At 36.9% G+C, this 15,611-nt stretch overlaps 2 protein-coding genes across 2 annotated transcripts in view; one reads left to right on the plus strand and one right to left on the minus strand.

Annotated features, from left to right (window-relative positions):
* Positions 1 to 15,611, minus strand: part of DNAH1 (dynein axonemal heavy chain 1) — a 158,679-nt gene that overhangs the window by 33,515 nt on the left and 109,553 nt on the right. The window contains exons 48-54 of the mRNA XM_025167399.2: positions 15,368 to 15,564; positions 14,620 to 14,755; positions 13,373 to 13,581; positions 11,979 to 12,150; positions 11,538 to 11,729; positions 10,941 to 11,051; positions 7,385 to 7,570 (exon numbers count right to left, since the gene is read on the minus strand). Coding sequence (XP_025023167.1) covers positions 7,385 to 7,570; positions 10,941 to 11,051; positions 11,538 to 11,729; positions 11,979 to 12,150; positions 13,373 to 13,581; positions 14,620 to 14,755; positions 15,368 to 15,564 — 1,203 coding nt within the window. The remainder of the gene's footprint in view (positions 1 to 7,384; positions 7,571 to 10,940; positions 11,052 to 11,537; positions 11,730 to 11,978; positions 12,151 to 13,372; positions 13,582 to 14,619; positions 14,756 to 15,367; positions 15,565 to 15,611) is intronic.
* LOC112540780 (HAUS augmin-like complex subunit 3) lies at positions 1,091 to 5,157 on the plus strand. Its single transcript, XM_025167402.2, has 4 exons — positions 1,091 to 2,317; positions 3,528 to 3,967; positions 4,482 to 4,698; positions 4,936 to 5,157. The coding sequence occupies exons 1-4, from the start codon at positions 1,091 to 1,093 to the stop codon at positions 5,155 to 5,157; spliced, it is 2,106 nt and encodes a 701-aa protein (XP_025023170.1).

Here is a 15,611-nt window from a genome sequence, read left to right on the forward strand (position 1 = left end):
AAATTCTCTCCTGTGCACAATTTATTAAAAGAGAAGGTGCCCTGTATTTTTGGTACCTGTTTACCTTAAGTGAAGTAGAATGTAAGAAAAAGATTAAGTAGACTTAAGCCGTGAGAGAAGTAAAATACTGGACTGAAACATGGTTGCCATTTATTCTGATGACCTTTATATCTAACTTAAGCAAGGACAATTTGGCACAGCAAAAAAAAAAAAAAGAGCAATACAGATACAACAGCACCACATGTCAGATAAAAGCTTTTTTTAATCAGTTTGGCTTTATTTACTTATTATTATTTAATTTATTTTTTTTATCTTATTAGCAGAAGCACAGCCTGCAGACCAGAAATATGTGTTCCTCTTTTATTCTTCTGATTAACCAGTAGCGATGGTGTTCTGCCATCTCATACCACGCACTCAAGAACTGCAATCTATGTTTTAAAAAGAAAGTAATAACCTAAATTTTGGGGTTGCAGAGGTAAGTTTTAAAATGGGGTAGCCATGTGTACTCTAAAGGACAAGCATTATAAAATACCTACCTGTGTTTTTGCTACTACCATGGCTAACTGGTGTAGGAAGAAGACTGTAATTGGAAAATATTATAGAGTACTGTTTTGTATCAAAATATTTGAATTGTTACTGGAGTAAACATGCAAAGAAGCCACATTTTCCATTCTGCTTCTAAGAGCTGTATTTTCTAAACATTCCTCCCCCCAACTTTAGGCTAAGGTCAATAGAAAAAAAAGGAAAAAAGAGTTGGAGGTAGGTATGATGTAGACCAAAGAATAGCATTAACAGATACAACAAAGATCTGTGTAACACCCTTAACAGACAAAAGTCTGACCCTGGCCACTGGAAACCTTACTTAGCCCATCTCTGGTTTCTAAAATCTAATAAGAAAATTGTCCATATTTTCAAAGTCTAATTTATTGCTTTTTACATATACAACTTGACAAAAATCCTGGTATTTTGGTATTTTCTAGACAGATTTCTATTAGAGATAAGTGCTATAATTGCCCAGCTATATCGTAGATGCAGCACGTATGAAACAAACTTTGTATATTTCTCTCAGGGTTAGAGGAAAAATACAAACATGTTTACCCGGAGACGTTCCAGAGCTTTTCTGCTGGAGGCAGTTGACAGAGGAACAGAGTTTGTAGAAGTCTTGAAAACTGTCTATCCCAAGGCAACTACTCTTCATGAGAAGGACTTTGACTGGCTCTTTGACTGTCCTCAGACAGAACAATTTCTGGAGTGGTTCTGCAACACAGTGGGAGAAGAGAATGTACTGAATCCTACAGAACTAGAGACCTATGAGAAACTGATAATTTCTGGGAAGCCCATCTTAGAAGGTGAAGCATTGGAGGAAGTGTTGAGGACCTGTAGCCAATCTTCTCAGCTGAACAGTGAGCTACAAGAGAATGAAGCCCTGCCCCTCGAGTTACTTGAACAAGAGATGCAGATGCTGAAGAATCAATGTGCATGTCGAATAATGCGATGCAACAAGCTTCAGATTCGTGTAGCCAGTTTGAAGCAGAAGCTCTGCCATTTGACAGACAAAAAAGAGAGATCAAACAGAGAACTGAAGAAGGTGCACCTAAAGCTTGAGCTAGAGAATTTTCAAAGCAATGATATCCTCAGTGAGGCTGGTCAGATAACAGAGAAGCTAGCACACTGGCATAAGGAACCTGGGTATGAGCAACTAACTTTATCAAGAGATCTAGGGCACTACCTGGAAACAGAAGAAAATTTCACAAAAGCTTTTTTGAGATTTTTTCCAAAAGTTGTGGCAAGTATTATCAATGATATGGAGACTGATCAAACAACTTTTGCAAAAAAGGAGCAAAGAGACATTACAGAACAGCTGAGTTCAGAATCTATAGCTAAACTAGTTCAGCAGCTACAGCTGGAAGACAAGAGTTTAGTTTATGTTGATAATTCTGATGATCACAAAATAACCTTGGAAGTTTTAAAGAACCAAATTCTCTATCAAGAGCAACTGCCCAGCAAGAATAAGTCAGATTTTAAACAGAAAGAGCTGCTAGAAAAAATAGACCAACCGAAAGCAGATAATTTCAAGACTGAAGGCCTGCCTATTCAGGATTTCTGTCAAAAAGGGCTGAAGACACAGACAGAATCTGGCCAAATAGAACACCTTAAAGATAAAAACATGGGAAGATATAGGGAAGAACTGGGACATATGGAGTTAACATACATGTGGAGCAAAACAGTGATAGTCATGACTACTGCAAGAATTAAGGGAATTTCATCCACCTTGCAATGGGCAGGAAAGGTTCTGAAAGTCACTAAGGAGAACAAGGTAGGTTATTAGCCTTCAGGTTTCAGAAAATAGCCCTTTCCTTTCCTTTTTTTCTTTTTGTATTGATCCTATTTTCATCAGTTACTCTATTTAACATAAGGAACAGACCAAAAGTCAATCTATTCTAGCTTTTAGTTTCTGTAGTGGCCATCTAGATGCCTATGAGAAGCCCAGAGAAAGACGTAAATGCAGTAGCACAGTTCTGCCTCTAGGAGCTGCTATTAAGAATCAAGGTATATTTGATATTGATAGCAACATATAACCATTATTGTTAGTGGCCACCAACTAACTTATTGTGGATGAATTTATATAATTATTTTTAAAGCTGCACAAACTAGTAGATATTACTACATATTTTGACAGCAAATGCCAGTTTATCAATTAAAAAATATTTTAATTTATCTGCCCTGAATGTTACATTACGTATATTGAAAAAGAAAAGACTTGCTTTCAATCTACTTTTTAAAAATCATGGATAATTTTATATACTTCTGTCACTTGTCCATTTTTGTAAGCCAAAACCTTCTCTGCAATCCCTTTATCATCCTGTAGTGCTCCTTTAACCAATTCCTACCTAGCAACCTTTCTGGTTTGATGTATTTTTTAAAAAATATTGTTGGTCTTAAGGTTATTCACTATATACTCCTCAAAATAATTTTGAACCCTTTATTGTCTACTTGTATTTTTAGTGAAATTGTTATGTGCTCATTAGGCCATTAAGCCTTCCTTTCTCCACTAACTTTCTTAACACTTCTTGTTAGTTTCTCAGATGATCTGTTACACTTTGCTGTACTTCTCTTGACATATGATATGCATGCTAACTGAATTTCCATTATTCTTTGTGGTAACCCCCAACTGTTAGAAAAAGATCTAACTCTCCTGGTGTTCTGTTTCAATTTCCTTCCACATTTTTAAATGTTTCTTTTTCTTAAATCAATTGAGACTATGTTGAATGTCCTTGACAATTTCCCACTTACAAATAAATTGTTTTAAGGTCAGAATTTTTAGATGTATGGGGAGCATCCTGCTGTAATTCCCATTAGGCTTTTTTATTAGATTCCCAAGCTTTCTTTGCAAACCATAAATTTTACTGGTTTGTGTAATCTTTTTTGGGGGTATCAGAATATATTTTTGTACTTGCCAGCAAAACTGATATAAAAACATGAAGTATCTTTTCCTGTAAGGAATTCAATACTTTGCTGTTCTCCAGGTGAAGGAAGAGAAGTGTGAATTAAGTTTTCGTGTGGCTAATTGCCAGGAACAGTTATGCACTCTCCAAAGTGAAGTAAATGGAAAGACCCAATTGCTTGTGCCCTTGCTTCAAGGCATTGCCCGCCTGCTTCGTTTGCCTATAATAAATGGAGAACTTGACCTGGAAGCCATGAGACTTGAATATCTTGAATGTATACAAGAAGAAGCTCTTGGCCAGATACTGGGCCAGCTCAGCCACTTTGAGCTGCTGAGACTCTTGCTGATGTTGAAGAAAAAGAATCTGCAATGGATTGGAACCAAGTTGGAGGGACTGATGAATGTCCTGAAAAAATCTCAGTCTAAATTAGAGGAATGGCAATCCTGCTTTGAGGATTCAAGATTCTCCATTAAGCAATGCCCACGAACTTTGATAGATCCTAGTGATCTCACTACCTTACGGTAAGGAATGGTGGGAGAATGGCAGTGGAACCTTACTGAATTACAAGTGCCTAATAGTTACTAGAAATGAAGGAAGGTTTGCTTGGTTTAGGGTGAAAACAGGCTTGTTTTGGAAAATTAAATAATATTTGGCTAAAACTGAAACAGAGTTCTATCCCTTTTATGGAACACAATTTAATGAGGGAAAAGAGTGTTATGGGAGAATGGGAGAAAAGAAAGGGTTTCTATAGAATAGAGTATTTAGGATAGCCACATCAATAGCACCAACTATTTGTATTTCAGAAAAATACTGGAACTGCCTTAGATTTTAATTAGAAGACTGTTCGGAGAACCTGAATTCTCCCACAATGATAAGACCAGGATAAATGGACTTGAGGTTGGGTAGCCACTCTATTTAGGATATATGGTTATGATAATACTGTATATGATTATCTCCCTACTCTTTATTATTAAATACTCTCTGAATTAAGATCCTAAATCCTTTAATTTCTGAGGGATTTTTCTTTCTCCTCAGGTTGTGGGAGATGTTGGACAAGCACAGTCAAGAGAAACAACTTTTTCGTTCATATGAGACTTTGGCAAGCAGGAGTTCACGATTGTGCCAGGAACTCAGAATGCTTCAAGTGCAGCTAGCCACACCATTTCCTCAGTTTCTTAAACTAGAGTCTGAGAACAAGGCACTGTACTGTTTGATATATGGTGACTCCAACCAGTTAATGCTTCATGCTCAGGTATGCAATGGTCTTTGTCCATTACTGTATATGTTAAGTTCTGTTCTTCTGCTACATTATTGCTATATGTGTAGAGACATTCTAAAAAGACTCAAGAAAACAATCAGTCTATCCTATGATTATTAACTTTTTTCCCTTTGAGATTCTAAATGAAATTTGGAGTAGCAAGCTGACTTGTGAATTTAACAAATCAGATCCTGCTTTTGGCACACTTGTTTTGACCACTGTTCTTTGCAGGAATTGTCAGAACCTCTGGAGCAGCTTAGCATCACACAGGCTAAACTCTATCAAATGCTAATGGACACCCTGACTGACTTAAAGGCCAAACGCAAAGCTATGCAGAGCCACTTTCAGAAGACTGAGCGAAACCTCTATATACACTTCTTCAACAACCCAGACCACCTGAAGAAGCTGGTACAAAAAGCTGAAAAGCAGACACTGGTATCTTCATGTGTGTAATGGAGTCATCAGTGGAGAAGAGTTAGAAGTAGAAAATAATCTTGTTCCAACGTGCTCCCATGTAAATTCTGTCTCGACTGAATGGAAAGCTTCTAAGAAAAGCATTCTAGCATTGTTAGCAGGGTAAACTTTCATCTTCCTGCTGCCTCTTCTCTGAAGAATACATTAATGTCTATTATGACATAGGCCCTTTTCTGGGAGTTAATTTGGTGGAAGGTATCTATTATCATAAATCACCTGGGAAATATTGTGTAATATAAGGACTCCATGTAATTTTCTCTTTTTTGGATTCTTACTTTACTATACTACAGTATAGTATAGTCAAATACATATACAATATACTTACTATACTATACACTATACTTACTATATTATATTCTCACTATAGTTTAGTCTCTTTTTTTCTTCTGAATCTGAGCCATGTGGTGGATGTTGCACAGAAACTGAGATGGGTTGGTATAAAACTATAAATACTACTAAAATTAGTGTTCTACTTGTACTGTATATTTCCTCCAATATTTTTTCCATTTCAATTCTCTTTACTTCAAAAAGTTGCCAGTGAGTTTAAAGCCTGGTATGTTTTCTTAGCTCTCAAGGAGGCCAAATTCAATTCTTTTCCATCCTTCATTTTTTTTTTAAAGTTCAGTCCTCTAAAACACATAATGTCTATGTATATTACTTGTTGTGTTGGAAAGGACCTATTGAAATTTGTCAATAAAAATTTTGCCTACTCATGTTAATTTTCACTGTTTAAACAAAGCAGTATGCTGACAAACCTGTAACCATGCTGAGACATGTTTAAGCTGAGACTGCAGAATCCTCTTGGGATTTGGTCATGTAAGTATTTCTTCAGACATTTTATTTTCAGTGCAAACAAGCTATCCAGTAATCTTAAAAGAGACTTGATGGCAAAACAATTACGGGCTTATTCTGCAAATATCCTCTGAACATAGTATTCTATACTCACTTTAAATCAGCCTTTCTCAAGCTTGTGCCCTCTACAAGGATTACACTACAGCACCTACAGTTCCTAGTGAGCATGATAAATGTTAGGAGAATAGGAAACCTGATAGGGAGTGATGATTTTCAAAGTATGGTCCATGAAGGTCCATCAGGTAGTCCATCTTAGCCTCCCCATATTCAGCTGATTTGGTGCTTCAGTTTTGCCTCCCATCACGCGCCAACCATCAGCTGGTGACAGCCTGCTTACTGCCTGTGCCCTTACAGAGTGCTGGTTCATGAGAACAGATCAGAGGCTGACAACTGATTTGTTGAATTTTACAAGTGATGTTACAAATAGCAACATGAATACAGAAAACTGACAGGTGAGCCAGTCTTGAGTGTAATTATCAACTGTGAGTCCACATATGATATACTAAATGGGACTGTGATCTCATACAAGCCACCCCAAAAGAAAAGTGTGACTAGAAAATATGATAAAGAACTAAAAATTGGGCTAGAGATCCGATTGCTGCTGGTCCCATAGAGATTTCTATTGAACAGCATCCTTGATCTAATTTGTGATTGTTGTTATGGCATGGGATACATAATGTGGTTCAAGTGGCAAATAAATACTTAATCTTGGATTAAAATAGTATTTAGCATGTTTATTTCTAAGCCCAGCACAAAAACTATTTTTCCCCAACAACAATCCTGTGAAGTAGGTTGGGCTGAGAGAGAGGATGACTGGCCCAAAATCACCCTGTGAACTTCCATGGCAGAAGCTGGGTCTCCTTGCTCCTACTCCAAGAACTGAACCACCATACCACAGTGGCTCAAAAGTGGTACAAAATATAGCTTTGCTCATGTGGGGAATGACTGACATGTCCTGGCTGCCATCTCCAGTTCCTGGGCCACTTACATTCAAAGCCTGGGAAGGAAACAGCTGGTGGATCAGCACCACATCCAGAGGAGAAGGAAACTCAGCATTGATCAGGTAACTCCTTCCAAGCTTGAAATGGCTGTGGCAGGACAATGAAAGGTCACAAGGGGACTGGAGAGCATGTGGCCTAACTTATCATATGCTTCAGTGAGTGCAACTAGTGGAAGAATTTTAAGGACCTTCTTTAAAGCTATCTCAGACTGTTTGAGTACCACAATGCCATCAAACTAGTGGTACATATACCACTGAGAAACTCCACTGTGTCATGTAGAGACTGACATACCCCAAAAAGTGCTTGTACCAAATTTGTGCTAAAATCTATCCTCTTTCCTTTCTATTTATTACCTCAGTAACATCATTTTTGTTGAGATTCCTCAAGCTTGCCAGGGCAGCATCCAGAGCAGGGAGGGCTTCTGCTAGGTCCTTCTGTGCATCATCAGCAATAGCCTGAGCAGTTTGAGCCTTCACTTTAGCTTTCATTTCTTCTGCTTGTACCGCATTTCTTGTCTCTTCTGCTACAGCTGTGTCTACCTGCAATAACAAAAGTGCTTAGGACTGTGTACAATCTTTCTTCCCCTTCACTCAAATTTTCATGGGAGAATACAGCTTAATTGGTTATAATATTATAGGTATTGTAAATACTTTTTTTTTTCATGTGTGTGCTTTGTACAGTGTTTGGAATCCATATCATACTATCTGTTGATGGACTCCAAGCTGTATCATCTCTGGCTGGCTGGACGTGATAAGAATCTAAGAACTGGAGAACCTAAAGATTTTCAAATCCTGTTACACAGCAGCAATATTTCATTAATGTGCATTAATAACTACCTCTAAAAGAAATGAACAAGAACATAAGTTAAATTCCTTGTAATTTTGCCTTTAGGGGTTCAGGTGATTCTTAAAACCAGCAATATTATTTTATTTAGATACATAGGGAACATGTAATAGGAAGACAGGCAATATTAAAAGCATGATTCTATGCATTTTTATTGAGAACAAGACATTACTATCAATTGGGCTTCTGGGGGAGTAATGGTAGATTGAAGATGACTCCATTTTCCCAGAGCCGGCAACAGTGGCAGTTAAGAGGAGCCAGTGAAAAGTCCAGCTCTTCGGGACCATCTCTGGGCAAAGGAGATGACCAGATCACCCACAAGTATTCCTTACAGAGGCTTCCTATGAAGAAATCACAATTTAGCAGTCTTCAGTGGGTTGAGCACTTTGGGAGTTGCAGGAAACATCGAGCCCAAGCCATGGTTTGGAGCCTATAAAGAGATACTAGATTTTTTTTCACTTCCTTTTTAAATTAAAATCGGAAATTAATTATTAGCAATTTACTTGGAAATTAAAAACCTTCTGAAAGGCAAGTTGCTGTACACTGGGAGAATTTCCTTCTATCCCGGGAGAAAGAAGATTTAAGTAAGTTTAAAGATTAAAACAAACAAACAAAAAATTTTGGAAAACAGTGAAAGGAAGTTAAGAATGTTGGCTGTGGACACTTAAGGGGCCAGATGGATTTGAAAGAGCAGTTTGTTTTTTTAATGGACTGTTTTAAATTTTATAAAAATACAGATTATTTTGGAATTTACTATAAGAAAACGTACTGTGGGAAAGTTTTGGCTTTGAAAATAAACAAAAGATAAGACTGGGCTTGGAAGGTTAACTAGAGGGATCCAGAGAGCAATTCAAGGAAAAGATACTTCCTAACATAATGGAGGAACATTGTTTTACTATAGAATAATTTAAATCTGTTTGGGAACAATGTGTTCAGGACTTATTTTTAAAATTGGATCTAAAAGAGGTTATAGAGGAATAAAAGATTCTACTGAATAAAACAAAAGCTGAAGATGATTTGAATAGGGATTTTAAAATGGACTGTAAATAATTGCCATATAAAAGAGATATGGAAAAAGATGTGGATTTGAAAATGAACTTAAAGATATTTGATTGCAAGAGTGACATGGAGAAAGAAGTTGTAATGGATATACAAATTATGCTGGCTGATATTTTAATAACTAAAAGCGATATCCTGATCATAAATCAGAAGAGTGACTTGGAGACTTATCTTACTGTGGATCCACATGAGGGAAGTACCAAATCTCTGAAGTTGCTACTGAAAACAGGGAGAAAATTATAAGAAATCACTATGTGAGACTTTATTTGAAAAAGCAATGGAAGATTAAGCCTCTTAAGAAGAAAAAGGAGTTCAAAGTGGACTTATTTGACTAGGGTTAAACTGTATACATTTTGATTTTGGTTGTTATTATTGGAATCTTTTTTTTACCAGGATTGCAAGACGATATAAAGATTTTTTCATATGGTAATGAAATCTTTCACTTCCTACTTGTTAGAGAAAGTTACGGGTTAGAATGCAAAAGGGACATATTATATCTAGTTTATAATAACTAGTTTATAATGTTACTGTTACTGATATTCTTTATACTTATGGGGATTAATCTTTTATGTTTACTTATTAGAGTAATTGTTATAAGTCAAAATGCAAAACAGATTTATTTCTCAAAGCTTAAAACATATATGTTACTACTACTTGTACTCTTAATGCTTTTTCTGAATAAAACTGATGAATCTTTCTATTATTTGGTTATTGTTTAGTGATGAGAAATGGGAAGAAGAGTTTTTTAAAAAATTTCTGTAATATTAAAGGAGGTGTCAAGTTACTGTAAATGCTTATGTTTGTTTAGAGGGAGGGGGAGTCCCTTTTATATGTCTTTCTTTTTTTCTCTTCTCTTCTTTTTTGTTTGCATATCTTTTCTAATTCTGTATTAGCTTTTAATTATGTAAAACTCTAATAAAATATTATTAAAAAAGGCATTACTATCAATATAAGGTTGCAAATCTATTACAATCTAATCACTTCAGCCTTATTTTCCTTATTCTCTGTAAGATCTGAAATAAATACATTTACGCTTAAATATGTTTACCACAATAATTAAGGTGCAGCTATTTAATAAAAAGTTGCTTTCGGTGATAATGAACACACCTGATGAAAATGGGCATACCTGTAATTGTGACCAAAATGTTAAGCTTAGTGGGATTCCAAACTGTGCAGCATAAAATTATTATTAAGGGAATGAAACTAAAGGAACAAAACACAACCTCTGAAACAGCCTACTGAGGGTGGAACATGCTCAGTGGCCACAGAGTGCAGCACAGTCTTCCCTAAATTTGTGCCCCTCAGAGATGTCAAAACTCAACCCTTGCATTTGTCAACCAGCAGGATTTTGATATTATCGGAATTGAATTCCAAGATACTTTAAGGGTATCAAGTTGAGGAAAACTGCTGTAGAGAGATGGAAGGACAGATGGAAAAGACAAATGGAATGGGCACAAGGAGTGAAATGTCCTTCCTTGAAAGGTATGAAAGGTATGAGGCTATTTGTGCTATGAAGGAAAATGAATTGCAACATTTTGTTGCATGTCCCCTTTGCAAAATATTAAATATAAATTCTAAGTTCTTAACTGTGAATTAAAAATCCCTTCTTAGGAATGTGGCTTAAACAATACATTTTTACTTGAGAAGCAACTTACATATTGAAGCTAACTGTTTGGGTGCTAAAGCAAAAGGCACTCAGGATACTTTGTCACCTCTGTAAGAAAATATAAATGGCACTCCGCCCTTGTATAACAATAGCAACAATAAATGAGACTTTGTAGTTCTTTAATGACATTCAATCTGTGCTTCCCTACTCTAAGTGTAGGCCAGGTCCTAGGTGAAAGCAAGACAGAGATGCAGTGTAAGTGCTGCTTCCTTCAACATAAGAAAATCGAGATTAAGCATTTGCACAGAATATAATGATCATGTCTGTTTTTTCACTTCTTATCTGGGCATCAGCAATACTTTGCACTGGCTTCTGAAGGTACACTGCAGAGCATACAGTACCTGTATTTGTTCCATGGTGACTAGAGTGTCTTTGGCAGCCTCTGCCAGCAGGGGGCGGGCTAATTCTAGCTCTTCTTGCATTTTTGCTACATCATCTGCTGTTCGCAGAAGCTGGAGGGAAAGAAAAAACAAAACGCATCAAGGTGAATCTCAAATGAAAAGAAGAATGTAGTGATCATCCTTGAAAGAATTTAAGTGGGATAAAAATGACTTTTTCTTGTATCCTGAGTGTGTCAGTACACTGTATGAAGCAAGCTGCCTAGAAGATGGGATATGGGTAACTTGTAGAATCTCTAATCAAGGCAACCTCCTGATTAAAGATCCTAGTTCGCACAGAATAATGTGAGTATGCTTGTCATCAAGGCCCTTCAGATATAAAAATCTTAATCACAATTCAGCCAGAATTAGTATTAGTACAGTTTTGAGCATATGCTTAACTATGCCATGAAATAAATGGTAAATAAAGATGTTTAACTTTGGTTGGCTCTGTCAGTTTTCAATACAGGAATCATTGCAATAATTCATTAAGTATATGTGAGGTTCCTTTAAAAAGAGGAGGAAGGTCAATGAAAAAAGAATGTTTCTAAAGAATCTTACCTTATCCAATCCACTCTTCATCCTGTTCTTGGCAACGTTGAGTTCCTGTTTCTTTGTTCCTATCAAACCGATGAAGATGCTGAGCAGTTCCAAGTAGCTTTTGGGAGTGACATAATTATGTCTTGCCAATTCTGCCAGATATGCCTTGCACTTAACTGCAACACTCTGATGAATATCTACACACATTTGAATCTACAATATAGAAAGCAATTTTAAGAAACTTCAAGCAGCTTTTAAGAAGGTAGAACATGCTAACCAAATGAGATGATTTTTGAAATACATAATATCAAATGGATAGGACATGAAAAATGGCATGTGTTCCAACTATTAAAAAGGAACACTCTAAATTCTAATGATTAATTATCTTTGATTATCAAGTAGCTGCTAACTCTTTCAACGTTTTTCACAGAACAGCAAATTTGTTCTAAGAGAGGTACTTACCATTCCTTGTATAACTTCAGGAGTAGCCTCAGCATCTGAGATATCCCTGAAAAAGGAAGCAGCGACAGATTCCAAGGCTTCTGCAGGCCATTCATTGAACCAGTCAATGGTACAGCAGTTTACCAGAGATGGGAACTGTCTGAGTCGTGCTCGGAATACCTCCCCAATAGGACTAAACCGTCAGAAAAGAGTAAGGAATAAGAAAAGTTCTTGTTAGAACAGATTTTGTTAGCTTTGGTCAATCTGAATATATTATAGCAGGAAAAGCTGTACTGGAGACACAATGAAGGATACAATCTAACTTACATACGTTTGTTAAACTACAGTGTATGGTCACAGACTACCACAAGGCTTGTGTCATCCCCAAATAATCTACAGGAACATTAGTCCTAAAAGTTACCAAGGCTGCTCTGCTTCTGGTGGGAGGTTCCATTATAACTGAAAGTAGAAGCACTGTGCCTCATAAGCTTTAATCCATCTAGTATTTGTAGACTTGAAGAGCTTGGGCCAAGGGCAAAAAGAAAACTACAGATTCTTAGCACATCATTTCACCAAGGTTAGAAAGAGAGGTTTAAAGTTACAGTAATCCAAAGCAAAACCTTGAGCTTTAAGTCTTAGCTACTGAGAGATGAAAAATAATATTATGCAAAGCCTAGAGTGGGGATGTGGGTACGGGGGGAGAAGTGGTTCAGAAAAGAAGCTCACTCAAGGAAATACTTAAGGCAAAGCCCAGCAGAGTCCTGCAGTAACAATAAAATGATAATGGAAACTGCTGCTTCAAAAATCCTTCTTGCTACAAAACAGGCAGGGCTCAAAGTAGGTAGGCCCTCCTCTTCTCAAAGTCTAACACGCTCCAAGTGACGTGACATTCCCTGTGCAGTGGAAAGGGAGGCTAACATAATCTCACAAATTCTTCCAGAACAGGAGAAATGGCAATCATGGCATATAGAGAGCTTTTCAAGATCCAGATTTCAACCCAGGTCTTCATTTTGCAATAGTGGTAAGAGAAGCATATATAGACTTAGGACCATGTGTGTAATTAAAAGGGTAGGACTAGGATGGAAGTACCACTGGCTCAAGTACCTTGGCGTGGCATGTTGGGGCAAATGTGAGTGAGTAAAGAGGAATCCCTGTCTTCCTTTTCAGATATTTCTAGAGTAAACTCCTCTGATCTAGGGCTGTCTAGACCTTTTGGATGATTTCTCCCATCATCCCTTCTGGAATGAGGTGTTACGACTCACAAATCTCTGTTGGGTACCAGGCTCAGGAAGGCTGCTGTAGAGTAATTATATAGTTTTCTTTGGCATGAGTCACCACTAACAGAGAGGAAAGGTGCTGTTAATATGAAGAGTTTCTCTTTCTTGTTAAGCCATATGTACCAGGTTAGCTCATACCTCATACATAGGACTGTATGGATATTACTGCGCACTCTTCCTGTGTATGCAGCCATCAGGTTGGCCTTGGTGGGTTGAAGTCCCTGATCCTGAACAATTGGTTTCATAGCAGTCATAATTTGGTCTTGTTCATCTAGGCCATACAAGTTGGGTATGTCTCCTGAATTCAATAAGTTGTTGATATCCTCTAGGAAGGATTCACTTTTAATCTAAAAAAACATATATAATGATGTTATCTTCATTGTTTCACAGCTTTCTCCATGATCCCTCCAATACATCTACTTTATTTTAATATTAGCAGATTTTATTTACCCATCTAACTAATCAACCAGCCAACCAATGTATATATGCTTTCTATATCGTGAAAAATTTAATATCCCTCGTTTTCTTCTTCACTGCATGGTAAGGATATTCCTTCCCTCAATAATTTTGTCACATTATTTGATAAACTTCACTTTTTTCCTTCCTTCCTTCCTTCCTTCCTTCCTTCCTTCCTTCCTTCCTTCCTTCCTTCCTTCCTTCCTTCTTACCTCTAAGATCTTTCCTTCCTTCATTCCTTCCTTCCTTCCTTCCTTACTTACTTCCTTCCTTCCTTCCTTCCTTCCTTCCTTCCTTCCTTCCTTCCTTCCTTCCTACCTCTAAGATCCATCATAATAGAGTTTACTGTAATGTTGTGACTGAAAGTAGAAAACCTAAAGAATCTTATTGGATAGTCATCAGCTAGTCACTATGTTTTAATCTGGCTGATTCAAAACCTGTTTGGAAACCAAAACAATATGCTAATACAACTGGCCAGATATAAATATAATATTAAAAAATACTCAATGTAATTAAACAGAACTACCAAGCAACATACAGTAATTAATGTCCTGCAAGAAACCTTTCCTTCCTATGTAAGTAATAGATAACAGGCTAAGAGTGAGAGCCGTGTATATAGAAATATTACACAGGTTCTAAAATGAGGTTTATGGTTTCAATTTTATGCATACGTATCTGGGATTAATTCTCATTGAACTTAATGGGAATAACATATAAATAGACTAGTATAGGACTGCATTATATCAGAGGCAGATAAGCTGGGTAAGCCTAAAAGCTCTTTCTCCAAACAAGTGCAGCAGTCTAAAATAACCAGGTTGTTGGAACTGTTCTGTGTACTTAAATGACTATTACTCATGTAAGAAACATATTAACTAACACAGTACATGAAGAAATTCCAATCCTTGCACTTTGCCAATAGATTTGATTACCTGGGTATCTGTAAATAGAAATGTAATAGAGAGGCTTTGCAAACCAGCCTTCAGCATGATCTTTTTGATGTCTTCTCTCCACTCAGAAGTCCCATAGTTCTTGGAAAGCTCTATCTGGAAGCATTCATAATCAGCTCTAAAAAGGAAGGAATCTGAATCAGGACATGAGCTACTCCTGTAAAGATGTTACTGAAGAACATCTTTAGGAAGATTTTAAGCATTGCCACAATTTTCTTGACATTTTCATTACAAAAGTAGTGATTGCAAATGAAACAAGCCACTTTTAAAATAAAACAATAGCTTATTTCTTTAGCAACAAATATATTGTAGCGAACAGGTCAAAAATCTGCTTGATAAAAGCATAGGTTCTTTTCTGTGCATATTTATTTCTATAATAAATATGATTATGACATAGTTTGCCTTATGGAATTACTTTGCAATGAGGCCTCAGATGATCAGATGGATTTGTTACTGCTGCCTTGCAAAGGTGATCCTTTCCCCATATTTTAGGGAATACATATTAGTAACAGTAACATACCCCAAATGGCTTTGTTTCACTTTCTACCATTGGGAACAATGACCTGTGTCTTCATTGATGGAATATACATCTTACCCAATTCCTCATTTCTGGTTTCCTACCTGTGGCATGCTAACTTGCAAAAAATCCTGGCTTCCAATAATCTGCTTCCTAAGTAACCCTGTCACAGCTTACTAGTGCAGAAATGAATTACACGCATTCATTTCTTACATATGAGATGCCAGCTTAGTGAGAGATTGCCTTCCACTACCACCAACACCCAAGAGAAGGGCATTGCCCAATGCCTGGCGTAGAATACGGGTGATTCGGCATATGTGCTCCAAAGCGTCCATGAATAGCACTAGATTCATCTTAGTAGTATTGATCTGATTGTATTCCTCCATATACTCTTCAATTACATGTATAAGCTAGGAACAAAGGGAAACAAAAGGGAAGAGCAGTAAGAACAGTTTTT

Source organism: Python bivittatus, unplaced genomic scaffold (genome assembly GCF_059951505.1).
Source record: "Python bivittatus isolate LINGU-HERP-01145 unplaced genomic scaffold, Pbiv_v1 ctg000080_np1212, whole genome shotgun sequence".
In the NCBI taxonomy this organism is placed as follows: Eukaryota; Metazoa; Chordata; class Lepidosauria; order Squamata; family Pythonidae; genus Python; species Python bivittatus.